The 17,105-nt window shown below is 40.1% G+C and overlaps 1 protein-coding gene across 4 annotated transcripts in view; it reads left to right on the forward strand.

The window, feature by feature from the left end:
• MBTD1 (mbt domain containing 1) overlaps positions 1-17,105 on the forward strand; it is a 231,185-nt gene that overhangs the window by 59,561 nt on the left and 154,519 nt on the right. For all 4 annotated transcript variants that reach the window (XM_053708377.1, XM_053708384.1, XM_053708392.1 and 1 more), the window contains exons 11-12: positions 1,640-1,744; positions 15,376-15,523. In XM_053708377.1, the coding sequence (XP_053564352.1) occupies positions 1,640-1,744; positions 15,376-15,523 (253 nt within the window). The remainder of the gene's footprint in view (positions 1-1,639; positions 1,745-15,375; positions 15,524-17,105) is intronic.

A 17,105-nucleotide genomic window follows, 5' to 3' on the forward strand; every position in this document is an offset into this window, starting at 1 on the left:
TTCCTCAGCTCAGCAGAGTAAGTGCTGTGTAAAAAGTTATACTTCAGTTACTACCCAGCTGCAGGTAAAAAAGAAAAGAAATGAACCGCAGCCAATCAGCATCAGCAGTGCTGAGGTCATGAACTCTTTTTACTGTGATCTCATGAGATTTGACTTAACTCTCATGAGATTTCATAGTAAACTTCCTTAAACTGAATAGGGAAATAAGATGAGTGTGCACGTAAGCTCACTCCCTTAGCTGTCCCGGGACAGACATACTGATTTGTTGCTTAGAAGTCAATGGGATGCGGCTACTGAGGGACTTTTGAGGTAAAATATCTTTCTTTTTTACTTAGAGATGTTCAGGTGATATTTTCTAGTCAGCTTTTTACAGCTATGCTTCATCACATTCAAGTGTTTCAACATTTGGGTATCATGGCCCTTTAAGTTTTATTTTGAGTTGACCCACCCTTTGTAGCTATAGCAAATCTAGCAAGCGTAACAAATTTCCTATTTACTTCTATTATGACATTTTGCTTCTTTCTCTTGTTATCCCTTGTTGAATAAATTTAGGTAGATTAATAGTAGCTCAGAATTGTGCATGTGTCTTTAACTCTATTAACTCTATATGGCAGCATTGTTTGCAACAATGTATAACGCTTCTTCTACAAACATTGTTGCAAAACGCTACTGTCATAGAGTGCTAAAGATACATGCATGTTCCTGAGCCTTCTTAGATTTACTCTTCAATAAAGGATAAAGAGAGAACAAGGCAAATTTGATACGTTATTTTAAATTACATGCTGTATCTGAATCATGAAAGTTTAATTTTGACTTTTACTGGGAAAATACATATTAAAAATATACTATAAAGTTTTTTTACTACACATAATGAAACATTTTATAATAGTCTCAGTCTTTACTGTCCCTTTTTAGCAAGTTAAATAGTTTGGGCTAGATTACATGTGGCGCATTTAATTTTACTTTTGCTCACACACAAACTGCTCAAAGTAACATTTTTAACACGGACAGGTTGGCGCGCATATTACAAGTTGAAAGTAAAACATTAGCACGGGAGCGAAAGTCTGATGCATGCTAACTTCAGGACTTCTGATATCGCAACCGTGCTAACATCTTCTCCCGTAAACTTTAATGGGGCATGCTGTTTAAAAAAAAAATATACATATATATTGCTCGTACGCTAACCCAACACCGCATTAGACCGACAGCACTAATGCCAAAGGTAGTTATAACTATTTTACATAGAACATTTTCTTTTTATATTTAAACCCAAAATTACGTATTTATGTTTCACAGCTTCAGGAAGCTACAGCAGCCTCGACTGTAAAGTGACAGCCGAGATCTGCTGTTCCTGAGCTGCAGGCATCTGTCTGCATATGGAAACAGAGCACAGATATACATACGGATATATAGAGAAATTACATATTTAAAAATAAAAAGAACATTTTTTTTCCAATGTAAAGTATGTATATTTAAAACACACATTACAAATGATTTCAGGGTGTTTAACTGGAAAGGGCTTAAAAGTGTGTGTATATATATATCACCTTTATAAAGAAAGCTGAAAACAAGAAGTTTATTTTGCTCATTGTATGTTTCTCTGTTTTAGGGCATTAATTGTACTGATATTTTTATCTAGGTTAAAGATGTGGAACAAGGTGGTGAGTGGTTTAAAGAAGGAATGAAATTAGAAGCAATTGATCCCTTAAACCTTTCTGCCATATGTGTAGCAACTATTAGGAAGGTGAGTGACAAAAGTAAAGGTGTTGGAACTGACCGTGAGTAGTGTAAACCCTAATGCTAGTAAATTGCACATTGTAGAATAAAAACTAAAGTGGAGTATAGATAAGTAATATTCTCTTACAAGGGGTCTCTGTGTATCCTTTCCAGCAAATTGTATTGTATTTTGTAATACAAGGTTTAAAAAAAAAAAAAGTTGATAGTCACTGTGCAAGTCTTATATACCATGTTTAGTAATTGCTTCACTATTCAAAAATGTGTTTATGTGATGGGTGGGCTTGATAAAGTGGCAAGGAATCAAATTGGATCGAGCAACACACCAAACCGGCTTTATTGCTGTGCAATTTTGGACAGGCTTGCTGCACAAAACCCAAACTATGTACTGTATATTGGAGATTGTGAATGTGTTAATTATGGCATGATTAAGAGCCGAGTGCCAAAAACATTGCATATTTCTGTTCACCCTGTGTTTCAATGAAGAGTCATACAGGTGAATGTGCTGTTGGTGTGAATTGATAAGTACTTGATAAAGTGTTTTCTCAGTTTTATGCCACTTAGTAGGAGTCTTAAATCACTACATTTAGAAATCTGGAGTTGATACCTTTGCTTGGAACATAGTTGTACAAATGCACCAATAAACTTTACGGAAAATGTATTCTACTTACCAAAGTGTTACGTAGTGTACACTGCAGTTTTTCTGGTGACAGAAGACTAGAAAACCATTGTCAGATGACTGTGCAGAGTTACTCAAACAGACACAACAGGCCTTTTGCTTTGTTTCCTGCTACTACACAGTAATTCCTAACAATGCAGTTAAAGGGATACTAAACACAAATTTTGTCTTTCATGATTCAGGTACAGCATGCAATTTTAAGCAACTTTCTAATTCACTTCTATTATCAATTTTTCCTCGTTCACATGCTATCTTGGTTTTAAAAAGATAGTCTGTAAGCTTAAGAGCCGTCACATTTTTGGTTCAGTACCTGGGTAGCACTTGCTGATTGGTGGGTAAATGTAGCAAACCAATCAGCAAGCGCTACCCAGGTGCTGACGCAAAAATGGGCCGGCTCCTAACCTTACATTACTGCTATTTCAAATAAAGACAACAAGAGAACAAAGTAAATTTGATAATAGGAGCAAATGAGAAATTTGCTTAAAATTGCATGCTCTATCTGAACCATTAAAAAAAGAAAATGGGGTTAGTATCCCTTTTTAAGTTGGTCTAAAAGCTTCCTTCATTTAGTCCCTAAGAGTTTTAACTAGAAACAATATTTCTCCTGTTAAGTGTGGTCAGTCCACGGGTCATCATTACTTCTGGGATATTATCTCCTCCCCTACAGGAAGTGCAAGAGGATTCACCCAGCAGAGCTGCTATATAGCTCCTCCCCTCTACGTCACCCCAGTCATTCTCTTGCACCCAACGAATAGATAGGATGTGTGAGAGGACTGTGGTGATTTAATTAGTTTATTAACTTCAATCAAAAGTTTGTTATTTTATAATAGCACCGGAGTGTGTTATTCATTCTCTGGTAGAATTTGAAGAAGAATCTACCGGAGTTTTTTTCTATGATTTTAGCCGGAGTAGTTAAGATCATATTGCTGTTTCTCGGCCATCTGAGGAGAGGTAAACTTCAGATCAGGGGACAGCGGGCAGATTAATCTGCAAAGAGGTATGTAGCAGTTTGTTATTTTCTGACATGGAGTTGATGAGAAAATCCTGCCATACCGTTATAATGTTAACTCAGCCTTAAATGCAGTAGATGTAGCTGGTATCAGGCTGTCATGTATGTATATTTTACACTTCAGTATTCTGGGGAATGGTACTTCACTGGATTTATACTGTATGCATAGACTTAACCTAATTTGCAGGGACTTGCAATAGGTTTTAAATAACAATTAATTTATTGAGGTTAAACGTTTTTTTGCTGGCATGTAAAAACGTTTATTTCTCTGAGGTACTGGGTGAAAAAATGTTTTGGGCACTATTTTTTCCACTTGGCAATAGTTTTTGGTTAAATTAAAGCAGCTCACTGATCTCTCTCACTGTTATGTGTGAGGGGGAGGGGCCATTTTTTGGCGCTTTTACTACGCATCAAAAAACTCAGTCAGAGGTTCATTTTCTTCCTGCATGATCCGGTTCATCTCTACAGAACTCAGGGATCTCCAAAGCCTTTTTTGAGGGAGGTAATCATCACAGCAGAGCTGTGAAGATTGTAGTTGACTGTGATAAAAAACGTTTATTGGTGTATTTTTTTCTGCTGCCTGGGTTAGTTATCCTTTGCTAATGGGAACAATCCTTTGCTAAAATTGTATATTTCTGACAAAGATTGATGCTATAACTTAATTATTTTCAACTGTCATAATTTTTTCTGTGCTTCTTATAGGCACAGTTCGTTTTCAGATTATTGTAAATTACTTAAAAAAGCATTTCCAAGTTGCTAGTTAATTGCTAGTGTGTTAAACATGTCTGATTCAGAGGAAGATACATGTACTATATGTGCTAATGCCGAAGTGGAGCCCAATAGAAATTTATGTACTAACTGTATTGATGCTACTTTAAATAAAAGTCAATCTGTACAAATTGAACATATTTCACCAGACAACGAGGGGAGAGTTATGCCGACTAACTCGCCTCACGTGTCAGTACCTACATCTCCCGCTCGGGAGGTGCGTGATATTGTAGCGCCGAGTACATCTGGGCGGCCATTTCAAATCACATTACAGGATATGGCTACTGTTATGACTGAAGTTTTGGCTAAATTACCAGAACTTAGAGGCAAGCGTGATCACTCTGGGGTGAGAACAGAGTGCGCTGATAATATTAGGGCCATGTCAGACACTGCGTCACAGGCGGCAGAACATGAGGACGGAGAACTTCATTCTGTGGGTGACGGTTCTGATCCAAATAGATTGGATTCAGATATTTCAAATTTTAAATTTAGGCTGGAAAACCTCCGTGTATTACTAGGGGAGGTGTTAGCGGCTCTGAATGATTGTAACACAGTTGCAATACCAGAGAAAATGTGTAGGTTGGATAAATATTTTGCGGTACCGGCGAGTACTGATGTTTTTCCTATACCTAAGAGACTTACTGAAATTGTTACTAAGGAGTGGGATAGGCCCGGTGTACCGTTCTCACCCCCTCCGATATTTAGAAAAATGTTTCCAATAGACGCCACCACACGGGACTTATGGCAAACGGTCCCTAAGGTGGAGGGAGCAGTTTCTACTTTAGCTAAGCGTACCACTATCCCGGTGGAGGATAGCTGTGCCTTTTCAGATCCAATGGATAAAAAATTAGAGGGTTACCTTAAGAAAATGTTTGTTCAACAAGGTTTTATATTGCAACCTCTTGCATGTATTGCGCCTGTCACGGCTGCAGCAGCATTTTGGTTTGAGTCTCTGGAAGTGACACTTCAATCATCTACACTAGATGAGATTACAGACAAACTTAAAGCCCTTAAGTTAGCTAACTCATTTATTTCAGATGCCGTAGTACATTTAACTAAACTTACGGCTAAGAATTCCGGATTTGCCATTCAGGCACGCAGAGCACTGTGGCTAAAATCCTGGTCAGCTGACGTTACTTCTAAATCTAAATTGCTTAATATACCTTTCAAAGGGCAAACCTTGTTCGGGCCCGGGTTGAAAGAGATTATCGCTGACATTACAGGAGGTAAAGGCCATGCCCTGCCTCAGGACAAAGCCAAACCTAGGGCTAGACAGTCTAATTTTCGTTCCTTTCGTAATTTCAAAGCAGGAACAGCATCAACCTCCTCTGCACCAAAACAGGAAGGAGCTGTTGCTCGCTACAGACAAGGCTGGAAACCTAACCAGTCCTGGAACAAGGGCAAGCAGGCCAGGAAACCTGCTGCTGCCCCTAAGACAGCATGAATCGAGGGCCCCCGATCCGGGACCGGATCTAGTAGGGGGCAGACTTTCTCTCTTCGCCCAGGCTTGGGCAAGAGATGTTCAGGATCCCTGGGCGTTAGAGATCATATCTCAGGGATACCTTCTGGACTTCAAATCCTCTCCCCCAAGAGGGAGATTTCATCTGTCAAGGTTATCAACAAACCAAGTAAAGAAAGAAGCGTTCCTATGCTGCGTACAAGATCTTTTATTAATGGGAGTGATCCATCCAGTTCCGCGGTCGGAACAAGGACAAGAGTTTTACTCAAATCTGTTTGTAGTTCCCAAAAAAGAGGGAACTTTCAGGCCAATCTTGGATTTAAAGATCCTAAACAAATTCCTAAGAGTTCCATCGTTCAAGATGGAAACGATTTGAACAATTCTGCCCATGATCCAAGAGGGTCAGTACATGACCACAGTGGATTTAAAGGATGCTTACCTTCACATACCGATTCACAGAAATCATTACCGGTATCTAAGGTTTGCCTTTCTAGACAGGCATTACCAGTTTGTAGCTCTTCCATTCGGACTGGCTACGGCTCCAAGAATCTTCACAAAGGTTCTGGGTACTCTTCTGGCGGTACTAAGAACGTGAGGAATTTCGGTAGCTCCATACCTAGACGACATTCTGATACAAGCTTCAAGCTTTCAAACTGCCAAGTCTCATACAGAGTTAGTACTGGCATTTCTAAGGTCGCATGGATGGAAGGTGAACGAAAAGAAGAGTTCTCTCTTTCCACTCACAAGAGTTCCCTTCTTGGGGACTCTGATAGATTCTGTAGAAATGAAGATTTACCTGACAGAAGACAGGTTAACAAAGCTTCAAAATGCATGCCGTGTCCTTCATTCCATTCAACACCCGTCGGTAGCTCAATGCATGGAGGTGATCGGCTTAATGGTAGCGGCAATGGACGTAGTACCTTTTGCACGCCTACATCTCAGACCGCTGCAATTGTGCATGCTAAGTCAGTGGAATGGGGATTACTCAGATTTGTCCCCCACTCTGAATCTGAATCAAGAGACCAGAAATTCTCTTCTATGGTGGCTTTATCGGCCACACCTGTCCAGGGGGATGCCATTCAGCAGGCCAGACTGGACAATTGTAACAACAGACGCCAGCCTACTAGGTTGGGGCGCTGTCTGGAATTCTCTGAAGGCTCAGGGACTATGGAATCAGGAGGAGAGTCTCCTTCCAATAAACATTCTGGAATTGAGAGCAGTTCTCAATGCCCTTCTGGCTTGGCCCCAGTTAACAACTCAGGGGTTCATCAGGTTTCAATCGGACAACATCACGACTGTAGCTTACATCAACCATCAGGGAGGGACAAGAAGCTCCCTAGCAATGATGGAAGTATCAAAGATAATTCGCTGGGCAGAGTCTCACTCTTTCCACCTGTCTGCAATCCACATCCCGGGAGTGGAGAACTGGGAGGCGGATTTCTTAAGTCGTCAGACTTTTCATCCGGGGGAGTGGGAACTTCATCCGGAGGTCTTTGCCCAGATACTTCGACGTTGGGGCAAACCAGAGATAGATCTCATGGCGTCTCGTCGGAACACCAAACTTCCTCGCTACGGGTCCAGATCCAGGGATCCGGGAGCGGTTCTGATAGATGCTTTGACAGCACCTTGGACCTTCGGGATGGCTTATGTGTTTCCACCCTTCCCGATGCTTCCTCGATTGATTGCCAGGATCAAACAGGAGAGAGCATCAGTGATTCTAATAGCACCTGCATGGCCACGCAGGACTTGGTATGCAGATCTAGTAGACATGTCATCCTGTCCGCCTTGGTCTCTACCTCTGAAACAGGACCTTCTGATACAGGGTCCATTCAAACATCAAAGTCTAACTTCTCTGAAGCTGACTGCTTGGAAATTGAACGCTTGATTTTATCAAAACGTGGGTTTTCTGAGCCAGTTATTGATACCTTAATACAGGCTAGGAAGCCTGTTACCAGAAGGATTTACCATAAAATATGGCGTAAATACTTATATTGGTGCGAATCCAAGAGTTACTCATGGAGTAAGGTTAGGATTCCAAGGATATTGTCTTTTCTACAAGAAGGTTTAGAAAAGGGGTTATCCGCTAGTTCTTTAAAGGGACAGATTTCAGCTCTGTCCATTCTTTTACACAAACGTCTGTCAGAAGTTCCGGACGTTCAAGCTTTTTGTCAGGCTTTAGCTAGGATCAAGCCTGTGTTTAAAACTGTTGCTCCGCCATGGAGTTTGAACTTAGTTCTTAATGTTTTACAGGGTGTTCCGTTTGAACCCCTTCATTCCATTGATATCAAGTTGTTATCTTGGAAAGTTCTGTTTTTAATGGCTATTTCCTCGGCTCGAAGAGTCTCTGAGTTATCTGCCTTACATTGTGATTCTCCTTATCTGATTTTTCATTCAGACAAGGTAGTTCTGCGTACTAAACCTGGGTTCCTACCTAAGGTGGTCACTAACAGGAATATCAATCAAGAGATTGTTGTTCCATCCTTGTGTCCCAATCCTTCCTCGAAGAAGGAACGTCTGCTACACAATCTAGATGTAGTCCGTGCCCTGAAATTTTATCTACAGGCAACTAAGGAGTTTCGTCAAACATCTTCCCTGTTTGTCGTTTATTCTGGCCAGAGGAGAGGTCAAAAAGCTTCGGCTACCTCTCTCTCTTTTTGGCTTCGTAGCATAATACGATTAGCCTATGAGACTGCTGGACAGCAGCCTCCTGAAAGAATTACAGCTCATTCTACTAGAGCTGTGGCTTCCACTTGGGCCTTTAAGAATGAGGCTTCTGTTGAACAGATTTGCAAGGCTGCAACTTGGTCTTCTCTTCATACTTTTTCCAAATTTTACAAATTTGACACTTTTGCTTCTTCGGAGGCTGTTTTTGGGAGAAAGGTTCTTCAGGCAGTGGTTCCCTCCGTATAAGAGCCTGCCTGTCCCTCCCGTCATCCGTGTACTTTTGCTTTGGTATTGGTATCCCAGAAGTAATGATGACCCGTGGACTGACCACACTTAACAGGAGAAAACAAAATTTATGCTTACCTGATAAATTCATTTCTCCTGTAGTGTGGTCAGTCCACGGCCCGCCCTGTTTTTTATGGCAGGCTAAAAAAATTTTTGGATTATACTCCAGTCACCACTACACCCTTGGGCTTCTCCTTTCTTGTTGGTCCTTTGGTCGAATGACTGGAGGTGACGTAGAGGGGAGGAGCTATATAGCAGCTCTGCTGGGTGAATCCTCTTGCACTTCCTGTAGGGGAGGAGATAATATCCCAGAAGTAATGATGACCCGTGGACTGACCACACTACAGGAGAAATGAATTTATCAGGTAAGCATAAATTTTGTTTTTATGGTGCGGATCCATATTTATGAAGATACTTTTGGGTTTAGTATCCCTTTAATGCTAACAAAACATGCTAATGTACAGAAGGTTTGCACTCTGTTTTACCAGTTCTGTACAAGTGGCTGCAATCTCTCACAGTCAAAGTATAAATTGAGAATAAACCTAAATTATTATAAAATTAAAAGCATAGAGCAGTAAAATGTCAAATACAAAACAAGGAAGTTGTTTTGCTTTAGACATCTAGACTAAACCGCAACTAATTATGGTCACTGATCTTAAAGGGGCCCTCTAGCATCCTCTTGCTCTCCCTACCTTCTAGTACCCCCTATGGTAATCCCAACGCCCCCTTCCATCTCTCATGCCTCTCAGTGTCCCCCTCTGTAATCTTACCATCTAATATATATATATATATATATATATATATATATATATATTGCCGCCACCGGGGATCATGGATTCTCTCTATGATCCCCTAACACACCAGAGCTTTAAATCCCTCCCACTTCTCATGATACTCAGTCATTTTATTTTGCCTCTTTGATGAGGAGTGAGGTAAAAGGGAAGTACAAGATCTACTCATTGTTTGAACGGAGTTCCTTTAACTGATCTGAGGTCTGAATCCTCCTCGCAGTAACCTCTCGTTCAGAGAGGCGGACAAGTGTTCAGCCAGGTAATAAAAGGACTTTTCTCAGTGAAGAAATGTTGCAGGCCTCACACCCCTGGTCTACAGTGAGCTGCTCCTTGTGGATCTACAACCCTCCCTAGGTGAAATGTGGGCTTGTGCACCAATCCCCTGAGATTATGTTACTAACTTAGATCCTTGGCATCATGCTCGCATTGCCTAAAATGGGCTTCTTTACTTTAAAGGGACAGTCAACACCAGAATTATTGTTTAAAAAGAAAGATAATCCATTTATTACCCATTCCCCAGTTTTGCATAACCAACATAGTTATAATGCATGTTTTACCTCTGTAATTACCATATTTTTCGCTCCATAAGATGCACCTAGTTTTTAGAGGAGGAAAACCAAGAAAAAAAATATTCTGAATTATTTGACCCAATTCATATAGAGCAGCAATCTATTATGTCAAAGTAAGTGCAGTGAAACACTTTTTTGCAAACCAAATTAGAGCTAGAACTTTTTACCCCATAAATAGCTGTAGGCAGCAAATATAGCAGTAATTCTAGAGCCATAAGGAATAAGACAAAACCAACAGGATCAAAGGTTATCATATCTATCTGAAACCCATGCTTTGTGTTCCCATCGGACCTCTTGTAGTGACAAGGGGCAGCTGATGATGGCTTACCATACTGATGAGAAGGTCTGAGTATAACTCCGACACTGATCCTCTGCACGTCACAGACTGAATTTCTGGGCCATAAGTCAAAAGCCACCACTGCATAGAGCACACATTGATGGTCTCCAGTATATAGGATCACGCCAGTCACCATCTGCCACAGGGTTACTGCAAAGGAGTAAATGTCCGCCTTTACTGTGATCGACTCTTCTCTGAGCAACTCCGGGGCTCGGTGCGTGTAGGTGCCTCCCAGGTGGGCGGAGTTGGGTGCAGCACAGGTTGTCTTCTCCGTTCTGTTTGCGGGAATAATTTAGTGCGGTCAATCAAATCAATGCGCTGCCGCTTACTAGAGGGAACATGGTGATTTGGCTCCATAAGACGCACACACGTTTCCCCTTTTGAGGGGGGAAAAAGTGTGTCTTATGGAGCTAAAAATACGGTACCTTGTATCTAAGCCTCTGCAAACTGCCCCCTTATTTCAGTTCTTTTGACAGACTTGCATTTTCAATCGGTGCTCACTCCTAGGTCACTTCATGTGCATGAGCTCAATATTATCTATATGAAACGCATGAACTAATGCCCTCTAGTGGTCAAAATGCATTCAGATTAGAGGCAGTCTTCAAGGTTTAAGAAATTAGCATAAGTTAAACTTTCAGCTAATACGAAGAGAACAAAACAAAATTGGTGATAAAAGTAAATTGTGAAGTTGTTTAAAATTACATTCCCTATTAAAATCATGAACGTTTTTTTTTTTTTTTGGACTTGACTGTCCCTTTAAGCAAGTTGCTGAAGCTAAGGTGCACCTTCATAGCCCACCAGCTATTAGTACAAGGTGTAGGGTGTATAAATATGTGCCCAGACTATGTGAAGCATGTTCATACTAACAGTTCATAGAACTTTAAAAAAAAAAAAACTTTTTTGAGGTTATTGTTGCTTTAAATTTAGCACGCTCAGAAGTTGCTTCTAAACTATGCACAGTATGTTTTTTTTCTGCCGATTTTCTACCTGTTGGCTTTAGCACTGACTGGTAGCACGCCTTTTTGTGCTCTAATCCTTTTGCTGTATTTGCTATGTAAGACTTTTTACTGTTTGTTTTTTCCAGTGCTTATTTGAAAAATATATATATATATATATATATATATAGCAGTGAACAAGTGCGCAAACACACAAAATATGTCTGCGTGAGAATCAGCTCATCAACCGGATTGTCAGTCACTGCTGGCTTTTTGCAGGACATCGCACTACATGTCCTTTTTATTCGATTGGAAATAAAGTTGTTGTTTTATATTTATTTCATGCCTGGAGTATACTTTCTACATCAAGAGTCTTTCAAGTTTGAGCGCAACTTCATTCTCTGGATAAATATATATATAATGTATTTATTTTTTACCTTTTAAGAGTTAAAGGGACAGTAAACCTTTAAAATAATGTTATTATTATTAGTCACAGCCCGGCCTGATCGCGCCATAAGACTAAGTGCAGCTCGCTCCTGTCAGGAGCGAGCTGCACTTAGTGCTATGGCGCGGTCGGGCCGGGCTGTGACTATACAGCTGGCCCGATGCGCTGACTAAATATTACAGACCCGCTCAGCAGAGAGCGGGTCTGTAAAAGCGCTGTAATTTTTACATTTTAAAAGGTAAAAAAGGGTTTTATGGCTATAGCACCTAAATAATGTTATATAATTCTGCACTATGTGCAGAATTATATAACATTATTTTTAAGGTTTACTGTCCCTTTAATCAGTTTAACATTGTAACTTTTCTGCCCCTCTGAGTTGACTATTTGTGTGCTTCATACGGCTTATTTGCTTCTGTTTCTCTGATACTTTATTTCTTTACTGGTACTATGGAGTAAACTGGTGCAGCTTGGGCCTCTGGTCCGTCAGCTAATTATCTAGAAGGGAGATTCTCTGTTACTTTAACCCCTTCTAGTTTGTGTTTGCTTTGTAAGGATTCCCAGGTGTGTTCCCCTTGCTCAGCTTTGTATCTCATGCAGTGAGTCTATTGCTAAACAGACATTTACTGCTCTGTGTGTAATGGGTTTTACCCTATCAGAGCTGCTCCCAGGATAGTTTATCTGTACTTCCTCCAAAACCTTTAAAGGGACAGTTCACCCCAAATTGTTCTCCCATTTAAATTGTTCCTAATGATCCATTTTACCTGCTGGAGTTTATTAAATTGTTTACAAGTCATTCCTTTACCCCTATAGCTGATTTAGTTTGTTGTATCCCAACCTATACTGAAAGTTTTGATACTGGAGTCTGTTATTGAATATCCTAAGTAAACACAGCCAGCAGAATAAATTAAACTCGCAGTGGGGTGAAAGTTATATATAAAATAAGCAAGCAATTGTGTGTACACAAAGTGATAACATAATGAGATTCGATATTACCTGAAGCTCAACCCATTGTAACAGGCTGTGGTTTAAAAGCACAAAACCAGCTACTTTAGGTACACAAATAAACCTGAAAATGCAATTTCTCATACATTTTATACTGTGCAGCTGGTATAACAAGTAATTGAAAATACAATAATATAAAAACAATTTTACAGTGTACTGTCCCTTTAAGGTTATATTTACTCTGCCAGTTAGTGAGGTTTTAGCTTGCTTGTCTCCACCTGCTAAGTGCAGACGTTTGTAAGGATTTTAAGGTGGTCCTTCCTTGGCCTCTAGATTGTCAGGGACTTCCCTCAGGAGCGGCCACTCTGTTACCCATTAATGATAGGGGTTTTTCTGACACTGAGTCGTCTTATTCTTAAAGTCTCTCTGAGTCTCAGGACCCTGCTGTTGTGGCAGAGGAGGTGTTCTTTAATTTCAGGCTTGAGCATATTCATGCCCTATTGTGGGAAGTTTTAATTGCTTTAAAGGTACAGGATTGTCCTGCTACAGTCAAGCAACCTGTTAAGGTGATTAATAACAATTTTTTAAAGCAGCCTCCCTCTTTTCCCGTGCCATGTATTCCTCTTGTTCTATCTACCAAATGTAATTATGTTTCCTCTCCCTTCTGTTAATACAGAGATCTGGGAAACTGTTCCTAAGGTAGACGCAGCAATTTCCACTTTGGCAAGGCGTATCACTATTCTTTTTAGGTGGATAGTCCCTCTCTTAAGGATCTGTTAGATAGAAAACTTGAAGCTTTTTATAAACAATCCTTTCATCTTGCAGGTTTTATGTTTAGACCTGCAGCCTGTGTTGCTGCTGCCACTGCTGTTTGGTGTAATGATCTCTAAGAACTTGTTTCCGATGACACCACTCTTTATGAGATTCAGGATTGTATAAATCTCCTTAGAACAGCAAAAAAAATGTGTGATGCAGCAGTGGAAATGATTCACATTAATGCTAAGATTTAGTTAGATTGGGTGCATTACTGCTCATGCCACTAGAGCAGTTACTACTTCTTTGGCCTTTTGTAATGAGGCTTCTATAGATCAGATATGTAAGGCATCTAATTGGTCTTCTTCACACACTTTTTGCAAGTTTCATCATCTTCTGAGGCTGCCTTTGGCAGGAAAGTTCTGCGGGCTGTAGTGCCTGAATAGTAACTTCCTGCCTTCATTGTTTGTCATGGATTCCATGGCTTTAGTATAGATTCCCTTACATCATGACTTGTGTACTCTCACCACCTGATGGAAAAAAATAACATTTATGCTTCCCTAATAAAAAATTTATTTTATGATGGAGAGAGTCCACGATCCCCGGTGGCGGCAACACTTGTTTTGCACTACTTTGCCCCCTGTATCTTTTGTTTTTCTCTTTCTCTTTTTTTTTTTTTTTTTTTTGTCATCTACTTGACTTTATGTATGACTCAGGATCTGTCGCACCGCTCTAGTTGTTGCTAGGGACGCAGTGCCTGCTTGTTGCCTAGGGGGGAGTCGGCTACTCTCTGCGTGCAGCGGTGACATCATTCGCCGCATGCTTCCTCCTTCAGAAGCCGGTCTGGATCTCATGTGGCGCGAATCGTGCGCCTATGTAAGTAACTTCAGTCCTACCTATCTCTGCCCAAGTATAGGTGTTACTTACTATTCTCCTGGGTGTTATTAATTCGTATGCTGGTCTGTTATTTTGCTGCTGAACTCTGCTTGTCTGACCACTCTGCCTCTTTACCCCTTAACTGCTGGATTGGTATACTGCTGAACTCTGCTTGTCTGACCACTCTGCCTGGATTGCCTTACTGTTGCCAAACCCTGCCTGCCTGACCACCCAAGTGGTTTGCCTCTGGTTTCCTGCCTGTTACCGCCAAGGACTGTCCTGCCCGTGGTGAGTGCCATTTATCTCATCTTGCAAACCTTCACTGCTCTGGGATATTCCCTATCATTCTGACTCGACGCCGGGATAACAAGACTAGTGACCGAGTTCGGTCTGATAGAAGAGTATCCCATGAGCATTACAGAATCGTGGAAAATGGGAGGGATTTAAAGCACTGGTGTGTTGGGGTATCTTTTCCCTCCTAGTGGTCAGGAGGGGAATATTCCCAAGTGTGATGACTCGAGGACTATCATTATCATAAAATAAATTAATTTATCAGGTAAGCGTAAATTTTTATATTCCTCATTGCAAGATATTTTAAAAGCAAAAAACAGTCGGTGTCAGCAACGTTAAGGAGCAGTATCAAATAACAAAATTGCCTTACTTATTATTGTCTTTAGAAACAAGTTTTCATAGATCACCTTCTGTAACAAATGAGAGCAAGTCATTTCACTATAATGGCCGTTAAATACATTGTGAAAGTCCGCTCCAGAGTAGAAACTGGGATCTAGCTGAACAAATCTGATGAGCCAGTGACAAGAGGCATGTCTTTGTAGCCACCAATCAGCAGCTAGCTCCCAGTAGTGCATTCCTGAGCCTACCTACCGTACCAAGAGAACAAAACAAATTAGATTATAGAAGTGAATTGGAAAGTCTCTCTCCAAATTTTATGCTCTATCTAAACCATGAAAGTTTAGTTATTTTTAAGTTTCTTTTAATACACAAAACTGATACAGTTCCAATTATAAAATATTCCTTTTACCTGTACGATGCCAAAGCAAATGTTCGTTGTCGTCACGACATTATTTATTTGTGTACTAACTGGTTTTGTTCTCTCAATGCACTAATGAAGGTGCTTGCCGAAGGCTTCCTGATGATAGGAATCGATGGCTCCGAAGCGGCAGATGGCTCAGACTGGTTTTGTTATCATGCGTCATCTCCTTCAATTTTTCCTGTTGGTTTCTGTGAAATTAACATGATAGAACTAACTCCACCACGAGGTACGTTCTTTCTTTACTTCTGTAGAGGGCATTTTTGACATTATCGGGGGGGGGGGGGTGTCATGGTTCAAAGGGCGTTAAAGTGCATTTGTAATGAGCAGTGCATTTCATGGTCAGTTAGAAGCATTTGTGCATTTTTTTCTTTATTTTCCCATTGATATTGTCATTTTAAATTAGTTGCTTTTGCCTGTTAAAAGTGCAGCCTACGCTGAAAATAGCCACTACTTTGCAGGGTGTATATTTTAGCAGTGTGTATATCTATACGGGCAAATGTCCTCCTCAAATCACATCCTCATAGGATGTCCAAAAATCAGGAAATATTATGCTGCTTCCTCTTCAAAAAGAACACAATTTGTACGTATTGGCATCAGTCTATGGGATACAAGAATAAAAAAAAAACATTTTCTTGTATCCCATTTCAATCTCTGCTCCTGCAGCTGTTTTAAATACAACAAACACTTTATCAGCTGTTTGCCTGAGTAAATTATCCCTTTAATCCCTTTTATGTCCCTTTATTCCTTTTTAAGTCCATTTAATAGTGTTTAGAAACAACTTAAAGGGACATAATACTCATATGCTAAATCACTTGAAACTGATGCAGTATAACTGTAAAAAGCTGACCTGAGCCTCTCTATGTAAAAAAGGAAGATATTTTACCTCACAATTTCCTCAGCTCACCAGAGTAAGAGCTCTATGAACAGTAATACAACAGCTACTGTCCAGCTGCAGGATGGGGAAAAAAATAGCCGATTAGCCTTGGCAATCCTTAGGTCATGCTTTGCTTCCCTGAAATCTCATGAGATTTAATAGTAAATTTCTTAAACTTAAAGGGTCATTAAACCCAAAAAATGTATTTCACGATTCAGATAGAGAATACAATTTTAAACAACATTCCAATTTACTTCTATTATCGAATTTGCTGCAATCTTTGTATATACTTTGGCTCACCAATGTGCATTGCTATTTCTTTAACAATCACATGAGGCATCTATGTGCAGCCACCAATCAGAAGCTACTAAGCCTATCTAGATATGCTTTTCAGAAAAGAATATCAAGAGAATGAAGCAAATTAGATAATAGAAGTAAATTAGAAAGTTGTTTAAAATGGTATTCTCTATCGGAATCATGAAAGAAAAAATGTGGGTTTAATGTCCCTTTAATTGGGAAATAAAATGACTGTGCCTGCACATGCCAGGTGCACGCCCCAATGCAAGTCCCGGGACTTGCATTCTGATTGGCTGCTTTAATGGAAAGTAAAGTTTGACTTAAACTGAATTAATACTAAGAGAAAAATGCAAATTTGATAATAGAAGTAAATTGAAAAGTTGTTTAAAGGGACAGTAAACCCAAACATTTTCTTTCATTATTTAAATAGAGAATACAATTTTTAAAAAGCTTCCAATTTACTTCTATTATCAAATTTGTTTCATTCTCATGTTATTCTTTGTTGAAGGGATTCCTAGGTAGGTAGCGTGCACATGCCTGAAGCACTACATGAAAGGATAGAGTGCTGCCATCTAGTGCTCCTGCTAATGTATAACATTGTTGCAAAACTGCTGCCATATAGTGTTGTGGACACGTG

Source organism: Bombina bombina, chromosome 1 (assembly GCF_027579735.1).
Source record: "Bombina bombina isolate aBomBom1 chromosome 1, aBomBom1.pri, whole genome shotgun sequence".
NCBI lineage: Eukaryota > Metazoa > Chordata > Amphibia > Anura > Bombinatoridae > Bombina > Bombina bombina.